The sequence below is a fragment of the Eptatretus burgeri genome, chromosome 17, assembly GCF_056783735.1.
Source record: "Eptatretus burgeri isolate ZD-2024b chromosome 17, Ebu_testis_v1, whole genome shotgun sequence".
NCBI classification, from domain to species: Eukaryota; Metazoa; Chordata; class Myxini; order Myxiniformes; family Myxinidae; genus Eptatretus; species Eptatretus burgeri.
The window spans coordinates 3,592,491-3,620,344 of NC_140977.1; the positions used below are offsets into that span (position 1 = coordinate 3,592,491).

The 27,854-nt window shown below is 34.0% G+C and overlaps 1 protein-coding gene across 4 annotated transcripts in view; it reads left to right on the plus strand.

The window, feature by feature from the left end:
• HMBOX1 (homeobox containing 1) overlaps window positions 1-5,482 on the plus strand; it is a 40,825-nt gene extending 35,343 nt beyond the window's left edge. For 2 of the 4 annotated variants that reach the window (XM_085862846.1, XM_085862847.1), the window contains exon 10: window positions 3,202-5,481. In XM_085862846.1, coding sequence (XP_085718972.1) covers window positions 3,202-3,324 — 123 coding nt within the window. In that variant the 3' untranslated portion in view covers window positions 3,325-5,481. Of the gene's footprint in view, window positions 1-3,201 lie in introns of all 4 variants that reach the window. The other 2 variants (XM_085862843.1, XM_085862848.1) reach the window with 2 other exon arrangements.
• Window positions 5,483-27,854: the final 22,372 nt, after the last annotated feature.

Consider the following 27,854-nt stretch of genomic DNA (forward strand, 5'->3'; position numbering starts at 1 on the left):
ATATCTATGAGATTTGAACCTCCATTTCCAGCATCTCTGTGAAGAGCTCTGATGGGAACGATAAACATGCCAAACCCAAAAGTTTCCTCTCTTGGAATGAACCAAATAAGTTAATGAATTGTATCTGTCTATCTCTTTGTCTATCTTACCCCCCTTTCTTTTTCATGTCTCCAATATGTTCCTCAATTATTTTTCTCGTATTACTTCTCAGTCTGCACGTGTTGGCCTAATGGGCATTTTTAAAAGCTTTCTGTTGTGTTCTATTTCTTCTTGTTTGACGATAATATTGAAATGTGTGCCGAAAGTGGAGTGAACGTTCTGTTATGATTATTGCAGGTAACGACACTTCTGCACATACAGGGTGTTCCAAAAAGACCCGGACAACTTTGGTTGTTAATATATTTAGAACCACAAATGATACGACGACACCCTTTTGTTTATATGATACAGAAACACATGAAGTTTTGTGCACACCATCAATACACTTCAATGTGAGCTCCGTTTGTCGTGCACAGGACATCCAGGCGGTCCACGAGTTCTTGCCATGTTCGGCTCAGCACGTTTGCGCCCACCAGTGCGCATGCAGCTGTGATCCCAAAACGAAGACCCTGCGGGTTTGCTACCTTTGTGTTGTCGACAACGTCTTTGACAAACCCCCACAGAAAAAAAAATCAAGAGGGTTTATGTCTAGTGATCCGTGGGGGGCGGGGGGGGCAGGAGGTTGGTCCATCTTAGCTAATGCAGCGACCTGGAAATTTTTCATTCAGGACGGCTCGAACGACAAAGGCCCAATGAGGGGGAGCGCCATCCTGTTGAAAAATGATATCGAGTTGCAGGTCTTCAATCTGTGGGAAGGCGAATCCTTCCAACATGTTCATGTAAATTGTTGAGGTCACTGTATCCTCCACAAAGAAAAACGGACCCACTAACTGGTCATGCGGAAGGCCACACCACACATTGACCTTTTGACTGTCGCGTGTGTGTTCAATGATCACATGGGGGTTTTCAGAGCCCCAGATCATCACATTGTATTGGTTGAACTTCCCGGATACAAGAAAGCAAGCTTCGTCTGTGAACATGACCTTTTTCAGGTAATCTTCATCATTCTCTATGTGACTGAGCATTTCCATGGCAAATGCCTTGCATTTGGATCCGTCATTTGGTTTCAGTTCTGCAGAATCTTCACCTGAAAAGTCTAAAGCTTCAGTGTTTTATACTAAATCCTGTGAACAGTGCTGGTTGGTAGTCCCAGTTCTCTGGGTGTGCGTCAAATTGATTTTCTGGGACTTTGTTGAAATGATTGACGCACTCGTTCATCGTCTGCTGTGCTTGCTTGGTCGATACTTTTCTGTTTCTGACAACTTCCAGTCTCCTTAAACCTCTTGTAGCACTTTCTGATACTCATCTGTGATGGGGGATTCTTTCCATACCTTGTACGGAAATTATGCTGAACTTACGTGTCATATATCTCGTCTCGAGGAACCATTCGACGCACTGAGCTTTCTCCTTTGGAGTCACCATTTTCTTGAACGTTAAACCACCAGACCTGAAAATGAACAAATCTTTATGAGTTTCTGTATCATATAAACCAAAGCGTATCGTTGTGCAATTTGCGGTACTAAATACAGGGTGTGTCAATAAAAGGTTAACTGCTTCAAATGACCTTTGTGCTTTTCATCATTACCTCAATTTTTTTATTGTTTTGCAGGAGTGATCAATGATCTTTGGTGAAGTCGTTCAAGCATAACCAAAGCATTCGACCAAAAAAAACATGACGTTTTCTACGGAGCAAAGAGAACACATTGTCTAGTGGTATTTTGAGACCAAATCAATCGCTTCCGTCCAGACGAGGTTCTGTACTGAATATGGAGTGCATCCCAGAAACTAGCCAAGCAAGCCATCCATTTGGAAACTCGTGAAAAAGTTCCAAAGTGAAGGGACGATTCTCAACATTAACAAGTGAGGTCCGGTGGCCCAAGAGGTGTACAGTGTGAAGGAAACGTGGAACGAGTTCATGAGTCAGTAATGCAAAGTCTGAAGAAATCGCATTGACTGAACAGAGATCGGCTGAACAGGGTCTCACTCCTCGCAGTATCAGAAGAATAATGAAACGAGATTTAGACCTCTTTCCTTACCACATCACAACAGCCCGTAAATTGACCGAGGGGGATAAAGCAGCACGAGTCGCTGTGTGCTTGAGATGCTGCAGCAGAAGATGGAGACAAACCCAAACCGGATTCACGATGTGTGGTGAAGCGACGAGGCACACTTTCACGTCAATGGTGCTGTCAATTCACTCAACAACATTTCCCGGGGAAGTCAACGCCCAGATGAGGTTGAAGAGAAGTCGCTTCAGGGTCGGAAAGTCACTGCTTTTGTGTCTGTCAGCTACAGAGGTGTGTTTGGGTCGTACTGGTTTGAAGACTAAAACGGAAGAATGGTCACCATCAATGAAGAACGATACCGGTCGATTGTCGGTGCATTTTACGAAGACTCGAAGCATTTGATGAGCACTGCAGCCCTCCGGTGACAGTGGTTCTTGCAAGACGGTGCTACCCCGCATACAGCCAAAGAAACAATTGCATTTCTGCATCAAAAATTCGGACGAGTTCTCAGTTTGCATATGGAAAATGAATGGTCTCCACAGCCCCGACCTCAATCCGCTGGATTCTTTCCTCTGGGGAGCTTGTAAGGATAATGTCTACAAGGAACACCGCAGACATGAACCTCATCTGAAGGCAGCAGTTGAGGCTTATGTGCAAACAGTAACCATTAAAACTTACAGAAACGTCATTGAAAACTTCACTATTTGTGTGCATCCATGTTGTGTGTGTGTGTGTGTGTGTGTGGGGGGGTGCTCACACCAAACACCTCAATGATAAGCACTTTAACGCGTAATGAGTTTCATTTCTCCATGATTTGGTTTTCATTTTCAGAGTTATCTTTTTGTTTTATTCCTCAATGTTTTGGTTAATGAAGTTTTGAAGTGGTTCACCTATTATTGACACACCGTGTACATTAACAACCAAAAGTTGTCCAGGTATTTTTGGAACACCTGTTATGTATTTTGTGAATGTACACATGGGCCAAATGTTAATGAACTCTTTTTAGCATAGATGCCACAGATTGGCCCAACGGCCTGGTTTTCCCTTTTTTCGAATTTGATCATTATAAATTCCTCCCAACTCTTCCCCACCATAGATCCACGCCATCCCGTTGACCAAAGATCCTCTCTTGGAAATCGGCGTGGATCTAGCGGAGGAATGTGCAGCGACTCCTCATTCCTGGAGACGTGAAGCTTTCCCACCATGGCCCGGCTCGTAAAGGCGAGCCTTGGGTGGGAAGGATGGTTCAGGGTGACTATACCAGTAAGAGAGAAACCAGCAAAATGCACATGAGTGGTACAGTCACAAAGCTGCTGGACGGTAACTATGCAGTGTGCTGATGGCGAGCAGTCCTGGTAGTATGGGCAAGTGCAGAGAACCCACTACTCCACCAGACCGAGATAGCCGTACCTGGACATAACCCCAAAGAGCATGAAAATGCTTCCTCTCTTTCCCACATTGTGTCCCTGTAAAATTTTCAAACTCTGGCAAGTTTCTCATTTATTTTGCTTTCCCACCATACTGCCCTCCATCTTTGGGCTTACAGACCTATGGCAATAGTGTGTAGTCGATTTTAATTCCTTTATAATTTGATAAGTACTTTTTGTGTTGTTTGTTGCAGAGCCATCTTTTGGTATTTGTGCTTCATTTCGTATTTGGTAGTTTATTGAATTTTCTTGTGCTCTTGTTATTATTTACATTGTCACTATTATGATCTCTATTAAATTGTTAATTACTTATGTGAGGTTGCCATCTTGTTCTGTCATATGATGGGAAGTTATGGTTTGGGTAGTGCTCATACATGTTACATAATTGGTGTCAGGAGTGGGATCCATGCACCAGAAAAAAGGACTGGCATGAAAAGGTAGGACCCCATCGTAAGTGTACAATGTGGGGGGCCTGCTTGAGCGGGTGATGGAGATTTTGAACCCGTTATCTCACACTTGTTTTGAACTCGTTATCTCACCGATGGACCTCTGGTAGCTTGTACATGATGCTGTGCTTGAGCTTGGGGAGTAACTGCTGAAATCTGTCTGTCTGGGTTCTTCCTGACATCTTTGTTCTTTGTTCCTTTCACACTTCTTTCTACTTTTTCACATTTCTCTTTATTCATTCTAATTCTTGCTTTTTCTTTTCTTTTATCTCTTTATTTGTCTTTCTTTATCTATCTGTCACGGGAGAAGTGAATTTGTTGCAGAAAGTTTACTGTAAGGCTCACTTGGCTGCGCCTGGATGGGTTTGAGGGTAGTGGAGTAGCGTCTGAAACCTGAATCCTATCCAGGTTCCTTCTGATGACTCCAATGCAGGACTGTACCTATTTTGTCTTCTATTTGAATTGAATGTATTTGATGGTGGAATTGGTTTCGGAATCCGAGCTTGAAATACGACGCCGTTTCTCGATCTGAACCGCCATTTTGATCAAGGTGGGTTCAAGGTGTGATGTCACTGGCCAAAATCGAAAATAGACCATTTAGGGATTCTTTTGGCATTTTGTGATTGGCAAGATAAATTAAAAAAATCTCCCTTCAAATTCCATGAACATGAGAATATTTTCAAAACACGTGCTCCCTCCCAAAGGTGGTTGTTAACTTTTTAATTTTTTGCTTTCAAGGGGGAGAGAGACAGAGTAGATGTCAGGAATTTTTAAAGTTTATCGACCTTTGGTGAGACTGAATTTTTCCAGGCACTGAAGTGTGAATTGTTGAAAGTTTTTAAAGTAACGGTTTTAGCAGAGGTGTGATTTGGATATATTCACCAACACCTCCATTGATCGCCATCTTCGTCTGGTGTTTGTCATTGGCGGATATTTCTCTTTCTCCACCTGTAAGGTGCATGACTTTTGGAAAAGGTAGGGGGACTTCAAAGCACAATAATAATTGATAACCTATCCAACTTGTTCAGGCTAATGTCTGGGGGAAAGGGGGGGGGGGTTAGATTCACTCCCGTAGAAATGACCTCCTGAGTGCGGTGACAATAGCGGCGCCATTGTGACCTCGCTGGCACCCAGAGTGCCCCCGCAGGTGATGGCCCTTCCCCAAGCTCATTGGCTATGTTTGTCTGGTGTTTGTGTGTGTCATTCAGCCGGCTCCACGATGAGCCTTCGATCCTGTAAAAAACAAAAGTAAAATGGTGCACATATCTCGTATGTTTTCTTGCTTTTTTTTTTGTTATTTGAAAACGGAGGTTCATGGAAGAACAAGACGACACAGAGCGAGCAGACAATGGACTGACAATGGAAGAGAGATGACCAGATGACGCAGCATGGAGACAACCAGGCAGGATAACTCTCCCCCCACCATCTAGCTTTAAAGATTACACAGGATGCTCAACCAATCAGCTGTTCCATTAGACACAAAGACACAATGTGAACTATGTATGGTGAAAGGCTTGGTGGGGGGTGGGGTAGGGTTGGGTGGGGGGGGGAGAGGGAGAAGGAACCGTACAGAGTGATGTGGGTTTGTATAGGTATATGCAAACTTGGGGATGAGGGTTCGTGAGGAGATTGTGGGTTGGTTGAAAGCTCCTCTATTTTAACAAGGAAATCCAACACAGGTGGAGGCCATTCAGCCCATCATACCTGTGCGGACATCACACCAACCCATCTACACAAGATCCAAGAAAGAAAATGCAAAAAATGTTTTTAAAAAATGAAATTAAAAAAATTGTTTTTTGGGTTTGTTTGTTTTTTGTCGTTTTTGTAGTTTTTTGGAGTTTTTTTTCCATTTTCTTCCCCTTGGGGAGGGGGCATGGGCTTGGTTAAAAACACACAACATCAACCACACAACCCCCCTTGACAAGACCCCCACCAACAGCACTCCATACACAATCACCCATCAATACTCAAACTACCTAAAAGCCTTATCAACATCCCAATACTCCTCCATCTCCATAACTTCCAGGTACCTATCTAATTCTAATTTAAACTTATCTCCTGTTTCTGCTGCCACTACCTTTCCAGGGAGGCCATTCCATGCATTAACTACTCTCTGAGTGAAAGTCCCCTACCTTACTACCGTCTTAACTCCCCTCTTCTTTACTTTCAGGCTATGGCCCCTGGTTCTATCACTGTCTACTCTGTTGAATAATTCATCTGCACTTATTTTATCTCTACCTTTCAATCTCTTGACTATCTCGATCATATCTCCTCGTAACCACCTTCTTTGTAGTTTATAAAGACCTGTCTCCTTCAACCGCTCCTCATAGCTGAGTCTAGCTCAGCCTGGAATCAATCTAGTAGCCCTAAGCTGAACCCTCTCTATGACATCTATGTCCTTCCTGAGTTGTGGTGACCAAAACTGCACACAATATTCTAGATGTGGCCCTCACTAAATTCCTGTAAAATGTTAACATCACCTCTGTTGATTTATAATTGATCCCCCTTGGAATACAACCTAAAACACTGTTTGCTTTACCAATAGCAACCTGGCACTGTGCTACCTGCTTACCTCCCATATCTATTACCACCACCAGATCCTTCTCCTGTGTGACACATTCCAAAATTACCCCTTGCATCCTGTAATCTCTATTTTCATTGTTCTTTCCCATCCCCAACACCTTACACTTGTTCAGGTTAAATTACATCTGCCAATCTTTCGGACAATCCATACAAGTATCAATACTTTCCTGGATCTAATCACTACCCCTTCTGATATCCACCTTACCTCCAAGCTTTGTGTCATCTGTAAACTTGGAAAGTTTACTCTTTACCCCACTATCCAAATCGTTGATGTAGATAATGAATAGTAATGGTCCGAGTACTGATCCCTGAGGTACCCCACTACTTACATCCTCCCAGTAAGACATCCTCCCACTCACAGCCACTCTTTGTTTCTGACTACTAAACCAGTTTCCAATCCCATTAACTACCTGACCAGCCAATCCACAAGCCCTCACCTTGGCTAACAACCTCCGATGTGGTACCTCATCAAATGCCTTCTTCAAGTCTTGATATACTATGTCCATTGCATTTCCCTCATCCACCCAATCAGACACTGCTTCATAGAACTCTAAAAGATTTGTTAAACTGGAACTACCTTTGGTAAACCCCTGCTGACTACGTTTAATTAGTTTTGTATTTATTTAAATGGTTCCTCATCCGGTCCTTAATTAATGTCTCCAACACCTTCCCCACAACTGAAGTCAAACTAACAAGGCTATAGTTTCCCAATTCTTCTGTGGATAATTTATTAAATAATGTTGTTACATTTACGACTCTCCAATCCTCCGGTACCTGTCCTGACTCCAGGGAACTATTGGAAATATCCGTTAACATCTCACCTGCTCAGCCACCTCCATCAATACTCTCAGGTGTATATTATCTGGACCCAGAGCCTTATCTACTCTTAGATTACCGAGCTGTTCCTTTACTTCCTCCACGCCTACCTGGATCTTCTGTAAAAACCCTTCCTCACCTCCTCGATAGATACCCTCAGCTATTGGTAATTCTCCTGACTGTTCTTGTGTAAAAGTTGAAGAAAAATACCTGTTTAATAAGCCTGCCATCTCACTTTCATCACTAACCACTCTCCCGTTGCTGTTCTTTAATGGGCCCACACTGCTCCTAACCTGTTATTTTCCCCTGATATACTTAAAGAAAGCCTTGTTATTATGTTTAATATTCTTAGCCATGTCCTTCTCATTCTCTCTTTTGGCTTGACGAGTTATTTTGCATGAATATTGGGGATTGAATGAAGAATGAATGAAAAAAAAGATGAAAGGAGCATCCTCATGAGTATATGCCATGGAGATGACACTCAACGGCACAGTGATGATCTGCACCGACTGAGTGAACGTTCAAAGACCATACATAAGGTATATAATATTAACAAAACACGATTCTTAGCTCACCTGGAACGTAGTTCCGGGGAGCTCATGCGATGGCGCATCGTCCGTCTGTCCGTCCGTCCACAAATACTTTCAACTTCTCTAAAACTACACACACGATTTCGATGAAACTTGACCACAACCTTCATCACCCGTGACGTACCAAAGCTTGTTCACGCCATTAAAAAAATGTCGGGGTCAGAGGGATTCTATGGGGGTTTCCCCCCAAAATATGTATTTGCTTTCTTCTCGCGATGTCCCAAAGTTTGTTCACGACATTAAAAGAATCCATCAGTATTTAGTTTCTTCTCCATGACATATGTTGTGGGTCCACAATGCCCACCAATGGTGCCCTGTTTATCTTATCCAGCCGCTACCAGGTGAGCGCCCAGAGGTGTTGCCCCTATATTCAGAATTATCACAATATAAAATGAATGCAAAATGTTTCGGAAAAAAATATTTGTAAGGCCAAGGTAATGACAAAGAGGGTAAAGATCATGAAGTAAACAAACAATTTCTTCACAAAGTTATTACAATATCAATGATACAATTACAAAGAAGGCAATGGCAAACTACCCAGTATAACCATTGCCCAGAAACTGCTTTTGCACCGAGTACATTTGGTGAAACTTTATGTTTGACTCCTGCTATGTGTTGACCTCAGGGCACGGCAAGTGAATGCATCGGTCACCTGGAGGGCATCATGGCAGAAAATAGATAAAGACACCGATGTGCCCTTGGTGTTGTTTTAAGGGTGAAATCGATAAACAACAGAAGACAGAAGGATAACGTTAGGAGAAATATTTTACAAACACTAATTTCTACCTTAAGCACAAAAACAACTAAATTTAACAACTAATGACTTTCCAAAGAATCCCCAAATTCTTAGCAGTTAACTCTAAAGAATGCTCACCTTCACTTTCATTTCTCTTTTCTCCCACCTTTGGAACAAACTCCGACACTCTCAAAGAGTCAAACACGGTATTTTTTAAATGACACGTTTTAAGACTCAAACCCGGTATTTTTTAAAATGTCACGTTTTAAGACTCAAACCCGGTATTTTTGAAATGGCACGTTTTTAGACTCAAACCCAGTATTGTTGAAATGGCACGTTTTTAGACTCAAACACGGTATTTTTAAAATGACATGTTTTAAGACTCAAACCCAGTATTTAAAAAATGACACGTTTTAAGACTCAAATCCGGTATTTTTAAAGTGGTAGTTTTTAAGACTCAAACCCGATATTTTAAAAATGACACGTTTTAAGACTCAAACCCAGTATTTAAAAAATGACACATTTTAAGACTCAAATCCGGTATTTTTAAAGTGGTAGTTTTTAAGACTCAAACCCGATATTTTAAAAATGGCACGTTTTAAGACTCAAATCCGGTATTTTTTAAATGACACGTTTAAAGATTCAAACCCGGAATTTTTAAAGTGGTAGTTTTTAAGACTAAAACCCGATATTTTAAAAATGACACGTTTTAAGACTCAAACCCAGTATTTTAAAAAATGACACGTTTTAAGACTCAAATTCGGTATTTTTAAAGTGGTAGTTTTTAAGACTCAAACCCGATATTTTGAAAATGTCACGTTTTAAGACTCAAATGCGGTATTTTTTAAATGACACGTTTTAAGATTCAAACCCGGTATTTTTAAAATGTCACATTTTAAGACTCAAACACGGTATTTTTTAAATGTCACGGTTTAAGACTCAAACACAGTATTTTTAAAATGTCACGTTTTAACAGTCAAACGCGGTATTTTTAAAATGTCACATTTTAAGACTCAAACCCATTATTTTAAAATGGCACGTTTTACGACTCAATCCTGGTATTTTTAAAATGGTGCCTTTTAAGACTCAAACCCAGTATTTTTTAAAATGACACGTTTTAAGACTCAAACCCAGTATTTTAAAAATGACACGTTTTAAGACTCAAACCCAGTATTTTTTAAAATGATATGTTTTAAGACTCAAACCCAGTATTTTAAAAATGACACGTTTTAAGACTCAAACCCAGTATTTTAAAAATGACACGTTTTAAGACTCAAACCCAGTATTTTAAAAATGACACGTTTTAAGACTCAAATCCGGTATTTTTAAGGTGGTAGTTTTTAAGACTCAAACCCGATATTTTAAAAATGACACGTTTTAAGACTCAAACCCAGTATTTTAAAAATGACACGTTTTAAGACTCAAATTCGGTATTTTTAAAGTGGTAGTTTTTAAGACTCAAACCCGATATTTTGAAAATGTCACGTTTTAAGACTCAAATGCGGTATTTTTTAAATGACACGTTTTAAGATTCAAACCCGGTATTTTTAAAATGTCACATTTTAAGACTCAAACACGGTATTTTTAAAATGTCACGGTTTAAGACTCAAACACAGTATTTTTAAAATGTCACGTTTTAACAGTCAAACTCGGTATTTTTAAAATGTCACATTTTAAGACTCAAACCCATTATTTTAAAATGGCACGTTTTAAGACTCAATCCTGGTATTTTTAAAATGGTGCCTTTTAAGACTCAAACCCAGTATTTTTTAAAATGACACGTTTTAAGACTCAAACCCAGTATTTTAAAAATGACACGTTTTAAGACTCAAACCCAGTATTTTTTAAAATGATATGTTTTAAGACTCAAACCCAGTATTTTAAAAATGACACGTTTTAAGACTCAAACCCAGTATTTTAAAAATGACACGTTTTAAGACTCAAACCCAGTATTTTAAAAATGACACGTTTTAAGACTCAAATCCGGTATTTTTAAGGTGGTAGTTTTTAAGACTCAAACCCAATATTTTTAAAATGACACGTTTTAAGACTCAAACCCAGTAATTTTAAAATGACACGTTTTAAGACTCAAACCCAGTATTTTTAAGGTGGTAGTTTTTAAGACTCAAACCCGATATTTTAAAATGGCACATTTTAAGACTCAATCCTGGTATTTTTAAAATGGTGCCTTTCAAGACTCAAACCCAGTATTTTTTAAAATGACACGTTTTAAGACTCAAACCCAGTATTTTAAAAATGACACGTTTTAAGACTCAAACCCAGTATTTTTTAAAATGATATGCTTTAAGACTCAAACCCAGTATTTTAAAAATGACACGTTTTAAGACTCAAACACGGTATTTTTAAAATGTCACGGTTTAAGACTCAAACACAGTATTTTTAAAATGTCACGTTTTAACAGTCAAACTCGGTATTTTTAAAACGTCACATTTTAAGACTCAAACCTATTATTTTAAAATGGCACGTTTTAAGACTCAATCCTGGTATTTTTAAAATGGTGCCTTTTAAGACTCAAACCCAGTATTTTTTAAAATGACACGTTTTAAGACTCAAACCCAGTATTTTAAAAATGACACGTTTTAAGACTCAAACCCAGTATTTTTTAAAATGATATGTTTTTAGACTCAAACCCAGTATTTTAAAAATGACACGTTTTAAGACTCAAACCCAGTATTTTAAAAATGACACGTTTTAAGACTCAAATCCGGTATTTTTAAGGTGGTAGTTTTTAAGACTCAAACCCGATATTTTTAAAATGACACGTTTTAAGACTCAAACCCAGTATTTTTAAAATGACACGTTTTAAGACTCAAATCCGGTATTTTTAAAGTGGTACTTTTTAAGACTCAAACCCGATATTTTGAAAATGTCACGTTTTAAGACTCAAATGCGGTATTTTTTGAATGACACGTTTTAAGATTCAAACCCGGTATTTTTAAAATGTCACATTTTAAGACTAAAACACGGTATTTTTAAAATGTCACGTTTTAAGACTCAAACACGGTATTTTTAAAATGTCACGGTTTAAGACTCAAACACGGTATTTTCAAAATGTCACGTTTTAACAGTCAAACCCGGTATTTTTAAAATGTCACGTTTTAAGACTCAAACACGGTATTTTTAAAAATGTCATGTTTTAAGACTCAAACACGGTATTTTTAAAATGTCACGGTTTAAGACTCAAACCCGGTATTTTTAAAATGGCACGTTTTAAGACTCAAACCCAGTATTTTTTGAAATGGCACGTTTTAAGACTCAAACCCAGTATTTTTTTGAAATGGCACGTTTTAGACTCAAACCCGGTATTTTTTAAAACAACACGTTTTTAGACTCAACCCCGGTATTTTTAAAACTGCATGTGTTAAGACTCAAACATGGTATTTTTAAATGACACATTTTAAGACTCAAACCCAGTATTTTTTTAAAATGAGATGTTTTAAGACTCAAACCCAGTATTTTAAAAATGACACGTTTTCAGACTCAAACCCAGTATTTTTTTAAAATGACACGTTTTAAGTCTCAAACCCGATATTTTGAAAATGTCACGTTTTAAGACTCAAATGCGGTATTTTTTAAATGACACGTTTTAAGATTCAAACCCGGTATTTTTAAAATGATATGTTTTAAGACTGAAACCCAGTATTTTAAAAATGACACGTTTTAAGACTCAAACCCAGTATTTTTTAAAATGATATGCTTTAAGACTCAAACCCAGTATTTTAAAAATGACACGTTTTAAGACTCAAACACGGTATTTTTAAAATGTCACGGTTTAAGACTCAAACACAGTATTTTTAAAATGTCACGTTTTAACAGACAAACTCGGTATTTTTAAAACGTCACATTTTAAGACTCAAACCTATTATTTTAAAATGGCACGTTTTAAGACTCAATCCTGGTATTTTTAAAATGGTGCCTTTTAAGACTCAAACCCAGTATTTTTTAAAATGACACGTTTTAAGACTCAAACCCAGTATTTTAAAAATGACACGTTTTAAGACTCAAACCCAGTATTTTTTAAAATGATATGTTTTTAGACTCAAACCCAGTATTTTAAAAATGACACGTTTTAAGACTCAAACCCAGTATTTTAAAAATGACACGTTTTCAGACTCAAACCCAGTATTTTTTTAAAATGACATGTTTTAAGACTCAAACCCAGTATTTTAAAAATGACACGTTTTAAGTCTCAAACCCGATATTTTGAAAATGTCACGTTTTAAGACTCAAATGCGGTATTTTTTAAATGACACGTTTTAAGATTCAAACCCGGTATTTTTAAAATGTCACATTTTAAGACTAAAACACGGTATTTTTTAAAATGACACGTTTTAAGACTCAAACCCAGTATTTTAAAAATGACACGTTTTAACAGTCAAACGCGGTATTTTTAAAATGTCACATTTTAAGACTCAAACCCATTATTTTAAAATGGCACGTTTTACGACTCAATCCTGGTATTTTTAAAATGGTGCCTTTTAAGACTCAAACCCAGTATTTTTTAAAATGACACGTTTTAAGACTCAAACCCAGTATTTTAAAAATGACACGTTTTAAGACTCAAACCCAGTATTTTTTAAAATGATATGTTTTAAGACTCAAACCCAGTATTTTAAAAATGACACGTTTTAAGACTCAAACCCAGTATTTTAAAAATGACACGTTTTAAGACTCAAATCCGGTATTTTTAAGGTGGTAGTTTTTAAGACTCAAACCCGATATTTTAAAAATGACACGTTTTAAGACTCAAACCCAGTATTTTAAAAATGACACGTTTTAAGACTCAAATTCGGTATTTTTAAAGTGGTAGTTTTTAAGACTCAAACCCGCTATTTTAAAAATGACACGTTTTAAGACTCAAATGCGGTATTTTTTGAATGACACGTTTTAAGATTCAAACCCGGTATTTTTAAAATGTCACATTTTAAGACTAAAACACGGTATTTTTAAAATGTCACGTTTTAAGACTCAAAACCCAGTATTTTAAAAATGACACGTTTTAAGACTCAAATCCGGTATTTTTAAGGTGGTAGTTTTTAAGACTCAAACCCGATATTTTTAAAATGACACGTTTTAAGACTCAAACCCAGTATTTTTAAAATGACACGTTTTAAGACTCAAATCCGGTATTTTTAAGGTGGTAGTTTTTAAGACTCAAACCCGATATTTTAAAATGGCACATTTTAAGACTCAATCCTGGTATTTTTAAAATGGTGCCTTTCAAGACTCAAACCCAGTATTTTTTAAAATGACACGTTTTAAGACTCAAACCCAGTATTTTTTAAAATGATATGCTTTAAGACTCAAACCCAGTATTTTAAAAATGACACGTTTTAAGACTCAAACACGGTATTTTTAAAATGTCACGGTTTAAGACTCAAACACAGTATTTTTAAAATGTCACGTTTTAACAGTCAAACTCGGTATTTTTAAAACGTCACATTTTAAGACTCAAACCTATTATTTTAAAATGGCACGTTTTAAGACTCAATCCTGGTATTTTTAAAATGGTGCCTTTTAAGACTCAAACCCAGTATTTTTTAAAATGACACGTTTTAAGACTCAAACCCAGTATTTTAAAAATGACACGTTTTAAGACTCAAACCCAGTATTTTTTAAAATGATATGTTTTTAGACTCAAACCCAGTATTTTAAAAATGACACGTTTTAAGACTCAAACCCAGTATTTTAAAAATGACACGTTTTAAGACTCAAATCCGGTATTTTTAAGGTGGTAGTTTTTAAGACTCAAACCCGATATTTTTAAAATGACACGTTTTAAGACTCAAACCCAGTATTTTTAAAATGACACGTTTTAAGACTCAAATCCGGTATTTTTAAAGTGGTACTTTTTAAGACTCAAACCCGATATTTTGAAAATGTCACGTTTTAAGACTCAAATGCGGTATTTTTTGAATGACACGTTTTAAGATTCAAACCCGGTATTTTTAAAATGTCACATTTTAAGACTAAAACACGGTATTTTTAAAATGTCACGTTTTAAGACTCAAACACGGTATTTTTAAAATGTCACGGTTTAAGACTCAAACACGGTATTTTTAAAATGTCACGTTTTAACAGTCAAACCCGGTATTTTTAAAATGTCACGTTTTAAGACTCAAACACGGTATTTTTAAAATGTCACGTTTTAAAACTCAAACACGGTATTTTTAAAATGTCACGGTTTAAGACTCAAACCCGGTATTTTTAAAATGGCACGTTTTAAGACTCAAACCCAGTATTTTTTGAAATGGCACGTTTTAAGACTCAAACCCAGTATTTTTTTGAAATGGCACGTTTTAGACTCAAACCCGGTATTTTTTAAAACAACACGTTTTTAGACTCAACCCCGGTATTTTTAAAACTGCATGTGTTAAGACTCAAACATGGTATTTTTAAATGACACATTTTAAGACTCAAACCCAGTATTTTTTTAAAATGAGATGTTTTAAGACTCAAACCCAGTATTTTAAAAATGACACGTTTTAAGTCTCAAACCCGATATTTTGAAAATGTCACGTTTTAAGACTCAAATGCGGTATTTTTTAAATGACACGTTTTAAGATTCAAACCCGGTATTTTTAAAATGTCACATTTTAAGACTCAAACACGGTATTTTTTAAATGTCACGGTTTAAGACTCAAACACAGTATTTTTAAAATGTCACGTTTTAACAGTCAAACGCGGTATTTTTAAAATGTCACATTTTAAGACTCAAACCCATTATTTTAAAATGGCACGTTTTACGACTCAATCCTGGTATTTTTAAAATGGTGCCTTTTAAGACTCAAACCCAGTATTTTTTAAAATGACACGTTTTAAGACTCAAACCCAGTATTTTAAAAATGACACGTTTTAAGACTCAAACCCAGTATTTTTTAAAATGATATGTTTTAAGACTCAAACCCAGTATTTTAAAAATGACACGTTTTAAGACTCAAACCCAGTATTTTAAAAATGACACGTTTTAAGACTCAAATCCGGTATTTTTAAGGTGGTAGTTTTTAAGACTCAAACCCGATATTTTAAAAATGACACGTTTTAAGACTCAAATTCGGTATTTTTAAAGTGGTAGTTTTTAAGACTCAAACCCGATATTTTGAAAATGTCACGTTTTAAGACTCAAATGCGGTATTTTTTAAATGACACGTTTTAAGACTCAAACCCAATATTTTTAAAATGACACGTTTTAAGACTCAAACCCAGTAATTTTAAAATGACACGTTTTAAGACTCAAACCCAGTATTTTAAAAATGACACGTTTTAAGACTCAAACCCGATATTTTTAAAATGACACGTTTTAAGACTCAAACCCAGTATTTTTAAAATGACACGTTTTAAGATTCTAACCCGGTATTTTTAAAATGTCACATTTTAAGACTCAAACACGGTATTTTTAAAATGTCACGGTTTAAGACTCAAACACAGTATTTTTAAAATGTCACGTTTTAACAGTCAAACGCGGTATTTTTAAAATGTCACATTTTAAGACTCAAACCCATTATTTTAAAATGGCACGTTTTACGACTCAATCCTGGTATTTTTAAAATGGTGCCTTTTAAGACTCAAACCCAGTATTTTTTTAAATGACACGTTTTAAGACTCAAACCCAGTATTTTAAAAATGACACGTTTTAAGACTCAAACCCAGTATTTTTTAAAATGATATGTTTTAAGACTCAAACCCAGTATTTTAAAAATGACACGTTTTAAGACTCAAACCCAGTATTTTAAAAATGACACGTTTTAAGACTCAAATCCGGTATTTTTAAGGTGGTAGTTTTTAAGACTCAAACCCGATATTTTAAAAATGACACGTTTTAAGACTCAAATTCGGTATTTTTAAAGTGGTAGTTTTTAAGACTCAAACCCGATATTTTGAAAATGTCACGTTTTAAGACTCAAATGCGGTATTTTTTAAATGACACGTTTTAAGATTCAAACCCGGTATTTTTAAAATGTCACATTTTAAGACTCAAACACGGTATTTTTAAAATGTCACGGTTTAAGACTCAAACACAGTATTTTTAAAATGTCACGTTTTAACAGTCAAACTCGGTATTTTTAAAATGTCACATTTTAAGACTCAAACCCATTATTTTAAAATGGCACGTTTTAAGACTCAATCCTGGTATTTTTAAAATGGTGCCTTTTAAGACTCAAACCCAGTATTTTTTAAAATGACACGTTTTAAGACTCAAACCCAGTATTTTAAAAATGACACGTTTTAAGACTCAAACCCAGTATTTTTTAAAATGATATGTTTTAAGACTCAAACCCAGTATTTTAAAAATGACACGTTTTAAGACTCAAACCCAGTATTTTAAAAATGACACGTTTTAAGACTCAAACCCAGTATTTTTTAAAATGGCACGTTTTAAGACTCAATCCTGGTATTTTTAAAATAGTGCCTTTTAAGACTCAAACCCAGTATTTTTTAAAATGATATGCTTTAAGACTCAAACCCAGTATTTTAAAAATGACACGTTTTAAGACTCAAACACGGTATTTTTAAAATGTCACGGTTTAAGACTCAAACACAGTTTTTTAAAATGATATGCTTTAAGACTCAAACCCAGTATTTTTAAAATGACACGTTTTAAGACTCAAACACAGTATTTTTAAAATGTCACGTTTTAACAGTCAAACTCGGTATTTTTAAAACGTCACATTTTAAGACTCAAACCTATTATTTTAAAATGGCACGTTTTAAGACTCAATCCTGGTATTTTTAAAATGGTGCCTTTTAAGACTCAAACCCAGTATTTTTTAAAATGACACGTTTTAAGACTCAAACCCAGTATTTTAAAAATGACACGTTTTAAGACTCAAACCCAGTATTTTTTAAAATGATATGTTTTTAGACTCAAACCCAGTATTTTAAAAATGACACGTTTTAAGACTCAAATCCGGTATTTTTAAGGTGGTAGTTTTTAAGACTCAAACCCGATATTTTTAAAATGACACGTTTTAAGACTCAAACCCAGTATTTTTAAAATGACACGTTTTAAGACTCAAATCCGGTATTTTTAAAGTGGTACTTTTTAAGACTCAAACCCGATATTTTGAAAATGTCACGTTTTAAGACTCAAATGCGGTATTTTTTGAATGACACGTTTTAAGATTCAAACCCGGTATTTTTAAAATGTCACATTTTAAGACTAAAACACGGTATTTTTAAAATGTCACGTTTTAAGACTCAAACACGGTATTTTTAAAATGTCACGGTTTAAGACTCAAACACGGTATTTTTAAAATGTCACGTTTTAACAGTCAAACCCGGTATTTTTAAAATGTCACGTTTTAAGACTCAAACACGGTATTTTTAAAATGTCACGGTTTAAGACTCAAACCCGGTATTTTTAAAATGGCACGTTTTAAGACTCAAACCCAGTATTTTTTGAAATGGCACGTTTTAAGACTCAAACCCAGTATTTTTTTGAAATGGCACGTTTTAGACTCAAACCCGGTATTTTTTAAAACAACACGTTTTTAGACTCAACCCCGGTATTTTTAAAACTGCATGTGTTAAGACTCAAACATGGTATTTTTAAATGACACATTTTAAGACTCAAACCCAGTATTTTTTTAAAATGAGATGTTTTAAGACTCAAACCCAGTATTTTAAAAATGACACGTTTTCAGACTCAAACCCAGTATTTTTTAAAATGACATGTTTTAAGACTCAAACCCAGTATTTTAAAAATGACACGTTTTAAGTCTCAAACCCGATATTTTGAAAATGTCACGTTTTAAGACTCAAATGCGGTATTTTTTAAATGACACGTTTTAAGATTCAAACCCGGTATTTTTAAAATGTCACATTTTAAGACTCAAACACGGTATTTTTTAAATGTCACGGTTTAAGACTCAAACACAGTATTTTTAAAATGTCACGTTTTAACAGTCAAACGCGGTATTTTTAAAATGTCACATTTTAAGACTCAAACCCATTATTTTAAAATGGCACGTTTTACGACTCAATCCTGGTATTTTTAAAATGGTGCCTTTTAAGACTCAAACCCAGTATTTTTTAAAATGACACGTTTTAAGACTCAAACCCAGTATTTTAAAAATGACACGTTTTAAGACTCAAACCCAGTATTTTTTAAAATGATATGTTTTAAGACTCAAACCCAGTATTTTAAAAATGACACGTTTTAAGACTCAAACCCAGTATTTTAAAAATGACACGTTTTAAGACTCAAATCCGGTATTTTTAAGGTGGTAGTTTTTAAGACTCAAACCCGATATTTTAAAAATGACACGTTTTAAGACTCAAACCCAGTATTTTAAAAATGACACGTTTTAAGACTCAAATTCGGTATTTTTAAAGTGGTAGTTTTTAAGACTCAAACCCGATATTTTGAAAATGTCACGTTTTAAGACTCAAATGCGGTATTTTTTAAATGACACGTTTTAAGATTCAAACCCGGTATTTTTAAAATGTCACATTTTAAGACTCAAACACGGTATTTTTAAAATGTCACGGTTTAAGACTCAAACACAGTATTTTTAAAATGTCACGTTTTAACAGTCAAACTCGGTATTTTTAAAATGTCACATTTTAAGACTCAAACCCATTATTTTAAAATGGCACGTTTTAAGACTCAATCCTGGTATTTTTAAAATGGTGCCTTTTAAGACTCAAACCCAGTATTTTTTAAAATGACACGTTTTAAGACTCAAACCCAGTATTTTAAAAATGACACGTTTTAAGACTCAAACCCAGTATTTTAAAAATGACACGTTTTAAGACTCAAACCCAGTATTTTAAAAATGACACGTTTTAAGACTCAAATCCGGTATTTTTAAGGTGGTAGTTTTTAAGACTCAAACCCGATATTTTAAAAATGACACGTTTTAAGACTCAAACCCAGTATTTTAAAAATGACACGTTTTAAGACTCAAATCCGGTATTTTTAAGGTGGTAGTTTTTAAGACTCAAACCCGATATTTTAAAATTGCACATTTTAAGACTCAATCCTGGTATTTTTAAAATGGTGCCTTTCAAGACTCAAACCCAATATTTTTAAAATGACACGTTTTAAGACTCAAACCCAGTAATTTTAAAATGACACGTTTTAAGACTCAAACCCAGTATTTTAAAAATGACACGTTTTAAGACTCAAACCCAGTATTTTAAAAATGACACGTTTTAAGACTCAAACACGGTATTTTTAAAATGTCACGGTTTAAGACTCAAACACAGTATTTTTAAAATGTCACGTTTTAACAGTCAAACTCGGTATTTTTAAAACGTCACATTTTAAGACTCAAACCTATTATTTTAAAATGGCACGTTTTAAGACTCAATCCTGGTATTTTTAAAATGGTGCCTTTTAAGACTCAAACCCAGTATTTTTTAAAATGACACGTTTTAAGACTCAAACCCAGTATTTTAAAAATGACACGTTTTAAGACTCAAACCCAGTATTTTTTAAAATGATATGTTTTTAGACTCAAACCCAGTATTTTAAAAATGACACGTTTTAAGACTCAAATCCGGTATTTTTAAGGTGGTAGTTTTTAAGACTCAAACCCGATATTTTTAAAATGACACGTTTTAAGACTCAAACCCAGTATTTTTAAAATGACACGTTTTAAGACTCAAATCCGGTATTTTTAAAGTGGTACTTTTTAAGACTCAAACCCGATATTTTGAAAATGTCACGTTTTAAGACTCAAATGCGGTATTTTTTGAATGACACGTTTTAAGATTCAAACCCGGTATTTTTAAAATGTCACATTTTAAGACTAAAACACGGTATTTTTAAAATGTCACGTTTTAAGACTCAAACACGGTATTTTTAAAATGTCACGGTTTAAGACTCAAACACGGTATTTTTAAAATGTCACGTTTTAACAGTCAAACCCGGTATTTTTAAAATGTCACGTTTTAAGACTCAAACACGGTATTTTTTAAAATGTCACGTTTTAAGACTCAAACACGGTATTTTTAAAATGTCACGGTTTAAGACTCAAACCCGGTATTTTTAAAATGGCACGTTTTAAGACTCAAACCCAGTATTTTTTGAAATGGCACGTTTTAAGACTCAAACCCAGTATTTTTTTGAAATGGCACGTTTTAGACTCAAACCCGGTATTTTTTAAAACAACACGTTTTTAGACTCAACCCCGGTATTTTTAAAACTGCATGTGTTAAGACTCAAACCCAGCATTTTTTAAAATGATATGTTTTAAGACTCAAACCCAGTATTTTAAAAATGACACGTTTTAAGACTCAAACCCAGTATTTTAAAAATGACACGTTTTAAGACTCAAATCCGGTATTTTTAAGGTGGTAGTTTTTAAGACTCAAACCCGATATTTTGAAAATGTCACGTTTTAAGACTCAAATGCGGTATTTTTTAAATGACACGTTTTAAGATTCAAACCCGGTATTTTTAAAATGTCACATTTTAAGACTCAAACACGGTATTTTTAAAATGTCACGGTTTAAGACTCAAACACAGTATTTTTAAAATGTCACGTTTTAACAGTCAAACTCGGTATTTTTAAAATGTCACATTTTAAGACTCAAACCCATTATTTTAAAATGGCACGTTTTAAGACTCAATCCTGGTATTTTTAAAATGGTGCCTTTTAAGACTCAAACCCAGTATTTTTTAAAATGACACGTTTTAAGACTCAAACCCAGTATTTTAAAAATGACACGTTTTAAGACTCAAACCCAGTATTTTTTAAAATGATATGTTTTAAGACTCAAACCCAGTATTTTAAAAATGACACGTTTTAAGACTCAAACCCAGTATTTTAAAAATGACACGTTTTAAGACTCAAACCCAGTATTTTAAAAATGACACGTTTTAAGACTCAAATCCGGTATTTTTAAGGTGGTAGTTTTTAAGACTCAAACCCGATATTTTAAAAATGACACGTTTTAAGACTCAAACCCAGTATTTTAAAAATGACACGTTTTAAGACTCAAATCCGGTATTTTTAAGGTGGTAGTTTTTAAGACTCAAACCCGATATTTTAAAATTGCACATTTTAAGACTCAATCCTGGTATTTTTAAAATGGTGCCTTTCAAGACTCAAACCCAGTATTTTTTAAAATGACACGTTTTAAGACTCAAACCCAGTATTTTAAAAATGACACGTTTTAAGACTCAAACCCAGTATTTTTTAAAATGATATGCTTTAAGACTCAAACCCAGTATTTTAAAAATGACACGTTTTAAGACTCAAACACGGTATTTTTAAAATGTCACGGTTTAAGACTCAAACACAGTATTTTTAAAATGTCACGTTTTAACAGTCAAACTCGGTATTTTTAAAACGTCACATTTTAAGACTCAAACCTATTATTTTAAAATGGCACGTTTTAAGACTCAATCCTGGTATTTTTAAAATGGTGCCTTTTAAGACTCAAACCCAGTAATTTTAAAATGACACGTTTTAAGACTCAAACCCAGTATTTTAAAAATGACACGTTTTAAGACTCAAACCCGATATTTTTAAAATGACACGTTTTAAGACTCAAACCCAGTATTTTTAAAATGACACGTTTTAAGACTCAAATCCGGTATTTTTAAAGTGGTACTTTTTAAGACTCAAACCCGATATTTTTAAAATGACACGTTTTAAGACTCAAACCCAGTATTTTTAAAATGACACGTTTTAAGACTCAAATCCGGTATTTTTAAAGTGGTACTTTTTAAGACTCAAACCCGATATTTTGAAAATGTCACGTTTTAAGACTCAAATGCGGTATTTTTTGAATGACACGTTTTAAGATTCAAACCCGGTATTTTTAAAATGTCACATTTTAAGACTAAAACACGGTATTTTTAAAATGTCACGTTTTAAGACTCAAACACGGTATTTTTAAAATGTCACGGTTTAAGACTCAAACACGGTATTTTTAAAATGTCACGTTTTAACAGTCAAACCCGGTATTTTTAAAATGTCACGTTTTAAGACTCAAACACGGTATTTTTAAAATGTCACGTTTTAAAACTCAAACACGGTATTTTTAAAATGTCACGGTTTAAGACTCAAACCCGGTATTTTTAAAATGGCACGTTTTAAGACTCAAACCCAGTATTTTTTGAAATGGCACGTTTTAAGACTCAAACCCAGTATTTTTTTGAAATGGCACGTTTTAAGACTCAAACACGGTATTTTTAAAATGTCACGGTTTAAGACTCAAACCCGGTATTTTTAAAATGGCACGTTTTAAGACTCAAACCCAGTATTTTTTAAAATGATATGTTTTAAGACTCAAACTCAGTATTTTAAAAATGACACGTTTTAAGACTCAAACCCAGTATTTTAAAAATGACACGTTTTAAGACTCAAATCCGGTATTTTTAAAGTGGTAGTTTTTAAGACTCAAACCCGATATTTTGAAAATGTCACGTTTTAAGACTCAAATGCGGTATTTTTTAAATGACACGTTTTAAGATTCAAACCCGGTATTTTTAAAATGTCACATTTTAAGACTCAAACACGGTATTTTTAAAATGTCACGGTTTAAGACTCAAACACAGTATTTTTAAAATGTCACGTTTTAACAGTCAAACTCGGTATTTTTAAAATGTCACATTTTAAGACTCAAACCCATTATTTTAAAATGGCACGTTTTAAGACTCAATCCTGGTATTTTTAAAATAGTGCCTTTTAAGACTCAAACCCAGTATTTTAAAAATGACACGTTTTAAGACTCAAACCCAGTATTTTTAAAAATGATATGTTTTAAGACTCAAACCCAGTATTTTAAAAATGACATGTTTTAAGACTCAAACCCAGTATTTTAAAAATGACACGTTTTAAGACTCAAACCCAGTATTTTAAAAATGACACGTTTTAAGACTCAAATCCGGTATTTTTAAGGTGGTAGTTTTTAAGACTCAAACCCGATATTTTAAAAATGACACGTTTTAAGACTCAAACCCAGTATTTTAAAAATGACACGTTTTAAGACTCAAATCCGGTATTTTTAAGGTGGTAGTTTTTAAGACTCAAACCCGATATTTTAAAATTGCACATTTTAAGACTCAATCCTGGTATTTTTAAAATGGTGCCTTTCAAGACTCAAACCCAGTAATTTTAAAATGACACGTTTTAAGACTCAAACCCAGTATTTTAAAAATGACACGTTTTAAGACTCAAACCCAGTATTTTTTAAAATGATATGCTTTAAGACTCAAACCCAGTATTTTAAAAATGACACGTTTTAAGACTCAAACACGGTATTTTTAAAATGTCACGGTTTAAGACTCAAACACAGTATTTTTAAAATGTCACGTTTTAACAGTCAAACTCGGTATTTTTAAAACGTCACATTTTAAGACTCAAACCTATTATTTTAAAATGGCACGTTTTAAGACTCAATCCTGGTATTTTTAAAATGGTGCCTTTTAAGACTCAAACCCAGTATTTTTTAAAATGACACGTTTTAAGACTCAAACCCAGTATTTTAAAAATGACACGTTTTAAGACTCAAACCCAGTATTTTTTAAAATGATATGTTTTTAAGACTAAAACCCAGTATTTTAAAAATGACACGTTTTAAGACTCAAACCCAGTATTTTAAAAATGACACGTTTTAAGACTCAAATCCGGTATTTTTAAGGTGGTAGTTTTTAAGACTCAAACCCGATATTTTTAAAATGACACGTTTTAAGACTCAAACCCAGTATTTTTAAAATGACACGTTTTAAGACTCAAATCCGGTATTTTTAAAGTGGTACTTTTTAAGACTCAAACCCGATATTTTGAAAATGTCACGTTTTAAGACTCAAATGCGGTATTTTTTGAATGACACGTTTTAAGATTCAAACCCGGTATTTTTAAAATGTCACATTTTAAGACTAAAACACGGTATTTTTAAAATGTCACGTTTTAAGACTCAAACACGGTATTTTTAAAATGTCACGTTTTAAGACTCAAACACGGTATTTTTAAAATGTCACGGTTTAAGACTCAAACACGGTATTTTCAAAATGTCACGTTTTAACAGTCAAACCCGGTATTTTTAAAATGTCACGTTTTAAGACTCAAACACGGTATTTTTAAAAATGTCATGTTTTAAGACTCAAACACGGTATTTTTAAAATGTCACGGTTTAAGACTCAAACCCGGTATTTTTAAAATGGCACGTTTTAAGACTCAAACCCAGTATTTTTTGAAATGGCACGTTTTAAGACTCAAACCCAGTATTTTTTTGAAATGGCACGTTTTAGACTCAAACCCGGTATTTTTAAAACTGCATGTGTTAAGACTCAAACATGGTATTTTTAAATGACACATTTTAAGACTCAAACCCAGTATTTTTTTAAAATGAGATGTTTTAAGACTCAAACCCAGTATTTTAAAAATGACACGTTTTCAGACTCAAACCCAGTATTTTAAAAATGACACGTTTTAAGTCTCAAACCCAGTATTTAAAAAATGACACGTTTAAAGACTCAAATCCGGTATTTTTAAAGTGGTAGTTTTTAAGACTCAAACCTGATATTTTAAAAATGGCACGTTTTAAGACTCAAATCCGGTATTTTTTAAATGACACATTTAAAGATTCAAACCCGGTATTTTTAAAATGTCATGTTTTAAGACTTAAACACGGTATTTTTAAAATGTCACGTTTTAAGACTCAAATACGGTATTTTAAAAATGGCACGTTTTAAGACTCAATCCCGGTATTTTTAAAATGGTGCCTTTTAAGACTCAAACCCAGTATTTTTAAAAATGACACATTTTAAGACTCAAAACCCAGTATTTTAAAAATGACACGTTTTAAGACTCAAATCCAGTATTTTTAAAGTGGTAGTTTTTAAGACTCAAACCCGCTACTTTAAAAATGACACGTTTTAAGACTCAAACCCAGTATTTTAAAAATGACACGTTTTAAGACTCAAATCCGGTATTTTTAAAGTGGTAGTTTTTAAGACACAAACCCGATATTTTGAAAATGTCACGTTTTAAGACTCAAATGCGGTATTTTTTGAATGACATGTTTTAAGATTCAAACCCGGTATTTTTAAAATGTCACATTTTAAGACTAAAACACGGTATTTTTAAAATGTCACGTTTTAAGACTCAAACACGGTATTTTTAAAATGTCACAGTTTAAGACTCAAATACGGTATTTTTAAAATGTCACGTTTTAACAGTCAAACCCGGTATTTTTAAAATGTCACGTTTTAACAGTCAAACTCGGTATTTTTAAAACGTCACATTTTAAGACTCAAACCTATTATTTTAAAATGGCACGTTTTAAGACTCAATCCTGGTATTTTTAAAATGGTGCCTTTTAAGACTCAAACCCAGTATTTTTTAAAATGACACGTTTTAAGACTCAAACCCAGTATTTTAAAAATGACACGTTTTAAGACTCAAACCCAGTATTTTTTAAAATGATATGTTTTTAGACTCAAACCCAGTATTTTAAAAATGACACGTTTTAAGACTCAAACCCAGTATTTTAAAAATGACACGTTTTAAGACTCAAATCCGGTATTTTTAAGGTGGTAGTTTTTAAGACTCAAACCCGATATTTTTAAAATGACACGTTTTAAGACTCAAACCCAGTATTTTTAAAATGACACGTTTTAAGACTCAAATCCGGTATTTTTAAAGTGGTACTTTTTAAGACTCAAACCCGATATTTTGAAAATGTCACGTTTTAAGACTCAAATGCGGTATTTTTTGAATGACACGTTTTAAGATTCAAACCCGGTATTTTTAAAATGTCACATTTTAAGACTAAAACACGGTATTTTTAAAATGTCACGTTTTAAGACTCAAACACGGTATTTTTAAAATGTCACGTTTTAAGACTCAAACACGGTATTTTTAAAATGTCACGGTTTAAGACTCAAACACGGTATTTTTAAAATGTCACGTTTTAACAGTCAAACCCGGTATTTTTAAAATGTCACGTTTTAAGACTCAAACACGGTATTTTTAAAATGTCACGTTTTAAGACTCAAACACGGTATTTTTAAAATGTCACGGTTTAAGACTCAAACCCGGTATTTTTAAAATGGCACGTTTTAAGACTCAAACCCAGTATTTTTTGAAATGGCACGTTTTAAGACTCAAACCCAGTATTTTTTTGAAATGGCACGTTTTAGACTCAAACCCGGTATTTTTAAAACTGCATGTGTTAAGACTCAAACATGGTATTTTTAAATGACACATTTTAAGACTCAAACCCAGTATTTTTTTAAAATGAGATGTTTTAAGACTCAAACCCAGTATTTTAAAAATGACACGTTTTCAGACTCAAACCCAGTATTTTAAAAATGACACGTTTTAAGTCTCAAACCCAGTATTTAAAAAATGACACGTTTAAAGACTCAAATCCGGTATTTTTAAAGTGGTAGTTTTTAAGACTCAAACCTGATATTTTAAAAATGGCACGTTTTAAGACTCAAATCCGGTATTTTTTAAATGACACATTTAAAGATTCAAACCCGGTATTTTTAAAATGACACGTTTTAAGACTCAAACCCAGTATTTTTAAAATGACACGTTTTAAGACTCAAATCCGGTATTTTTAAAGTGGTACTTTTTCGACTCAAACCCGATATTTTTAAAATGTCACGTTTTAAGACTCAAACCCAGTATTTTTTAAAATGATATGTTTTAAGACTCAAACCCAGTATTTTAAAAATGACACGTTTTAAGACTCAAATCCGGTATTTTTAAAGTGGTAGTTTTTAAGACTCAAACCCGCTACTTTAAAAATGACACGTTTTAAGACTCAAACCCAGTATTTTAAAAATGACACGTTTTAAGACTCAAATCCGGTATTTTTAAAGTGGTAGTTTTTAAGACACAAACCCGATATTTTGAAAATGTCACGTTTTAAGACTCAAATGCGGTATTTTTTGAATGACTGTTTTAAGATTCAAACCCGGTATTTTTAAAATGTCACATTTTAAGACTAAAACACGGTATTTTTAAAATGTCACGTTTTAAGACTCAAACCCGGTATTTTTAAAATGGCACGTTTTAAGACTCAAACCCAGTATTTTTTGAAATGGCACGTTTTAAGACTCAAACCCAGTATTTTTTTGAAATGGCACGTTTTAGACTCAAACCCGGTATTTTTTATAACAACACGTTTTTAGACTCAACCCCGGTATTTTTAAATCT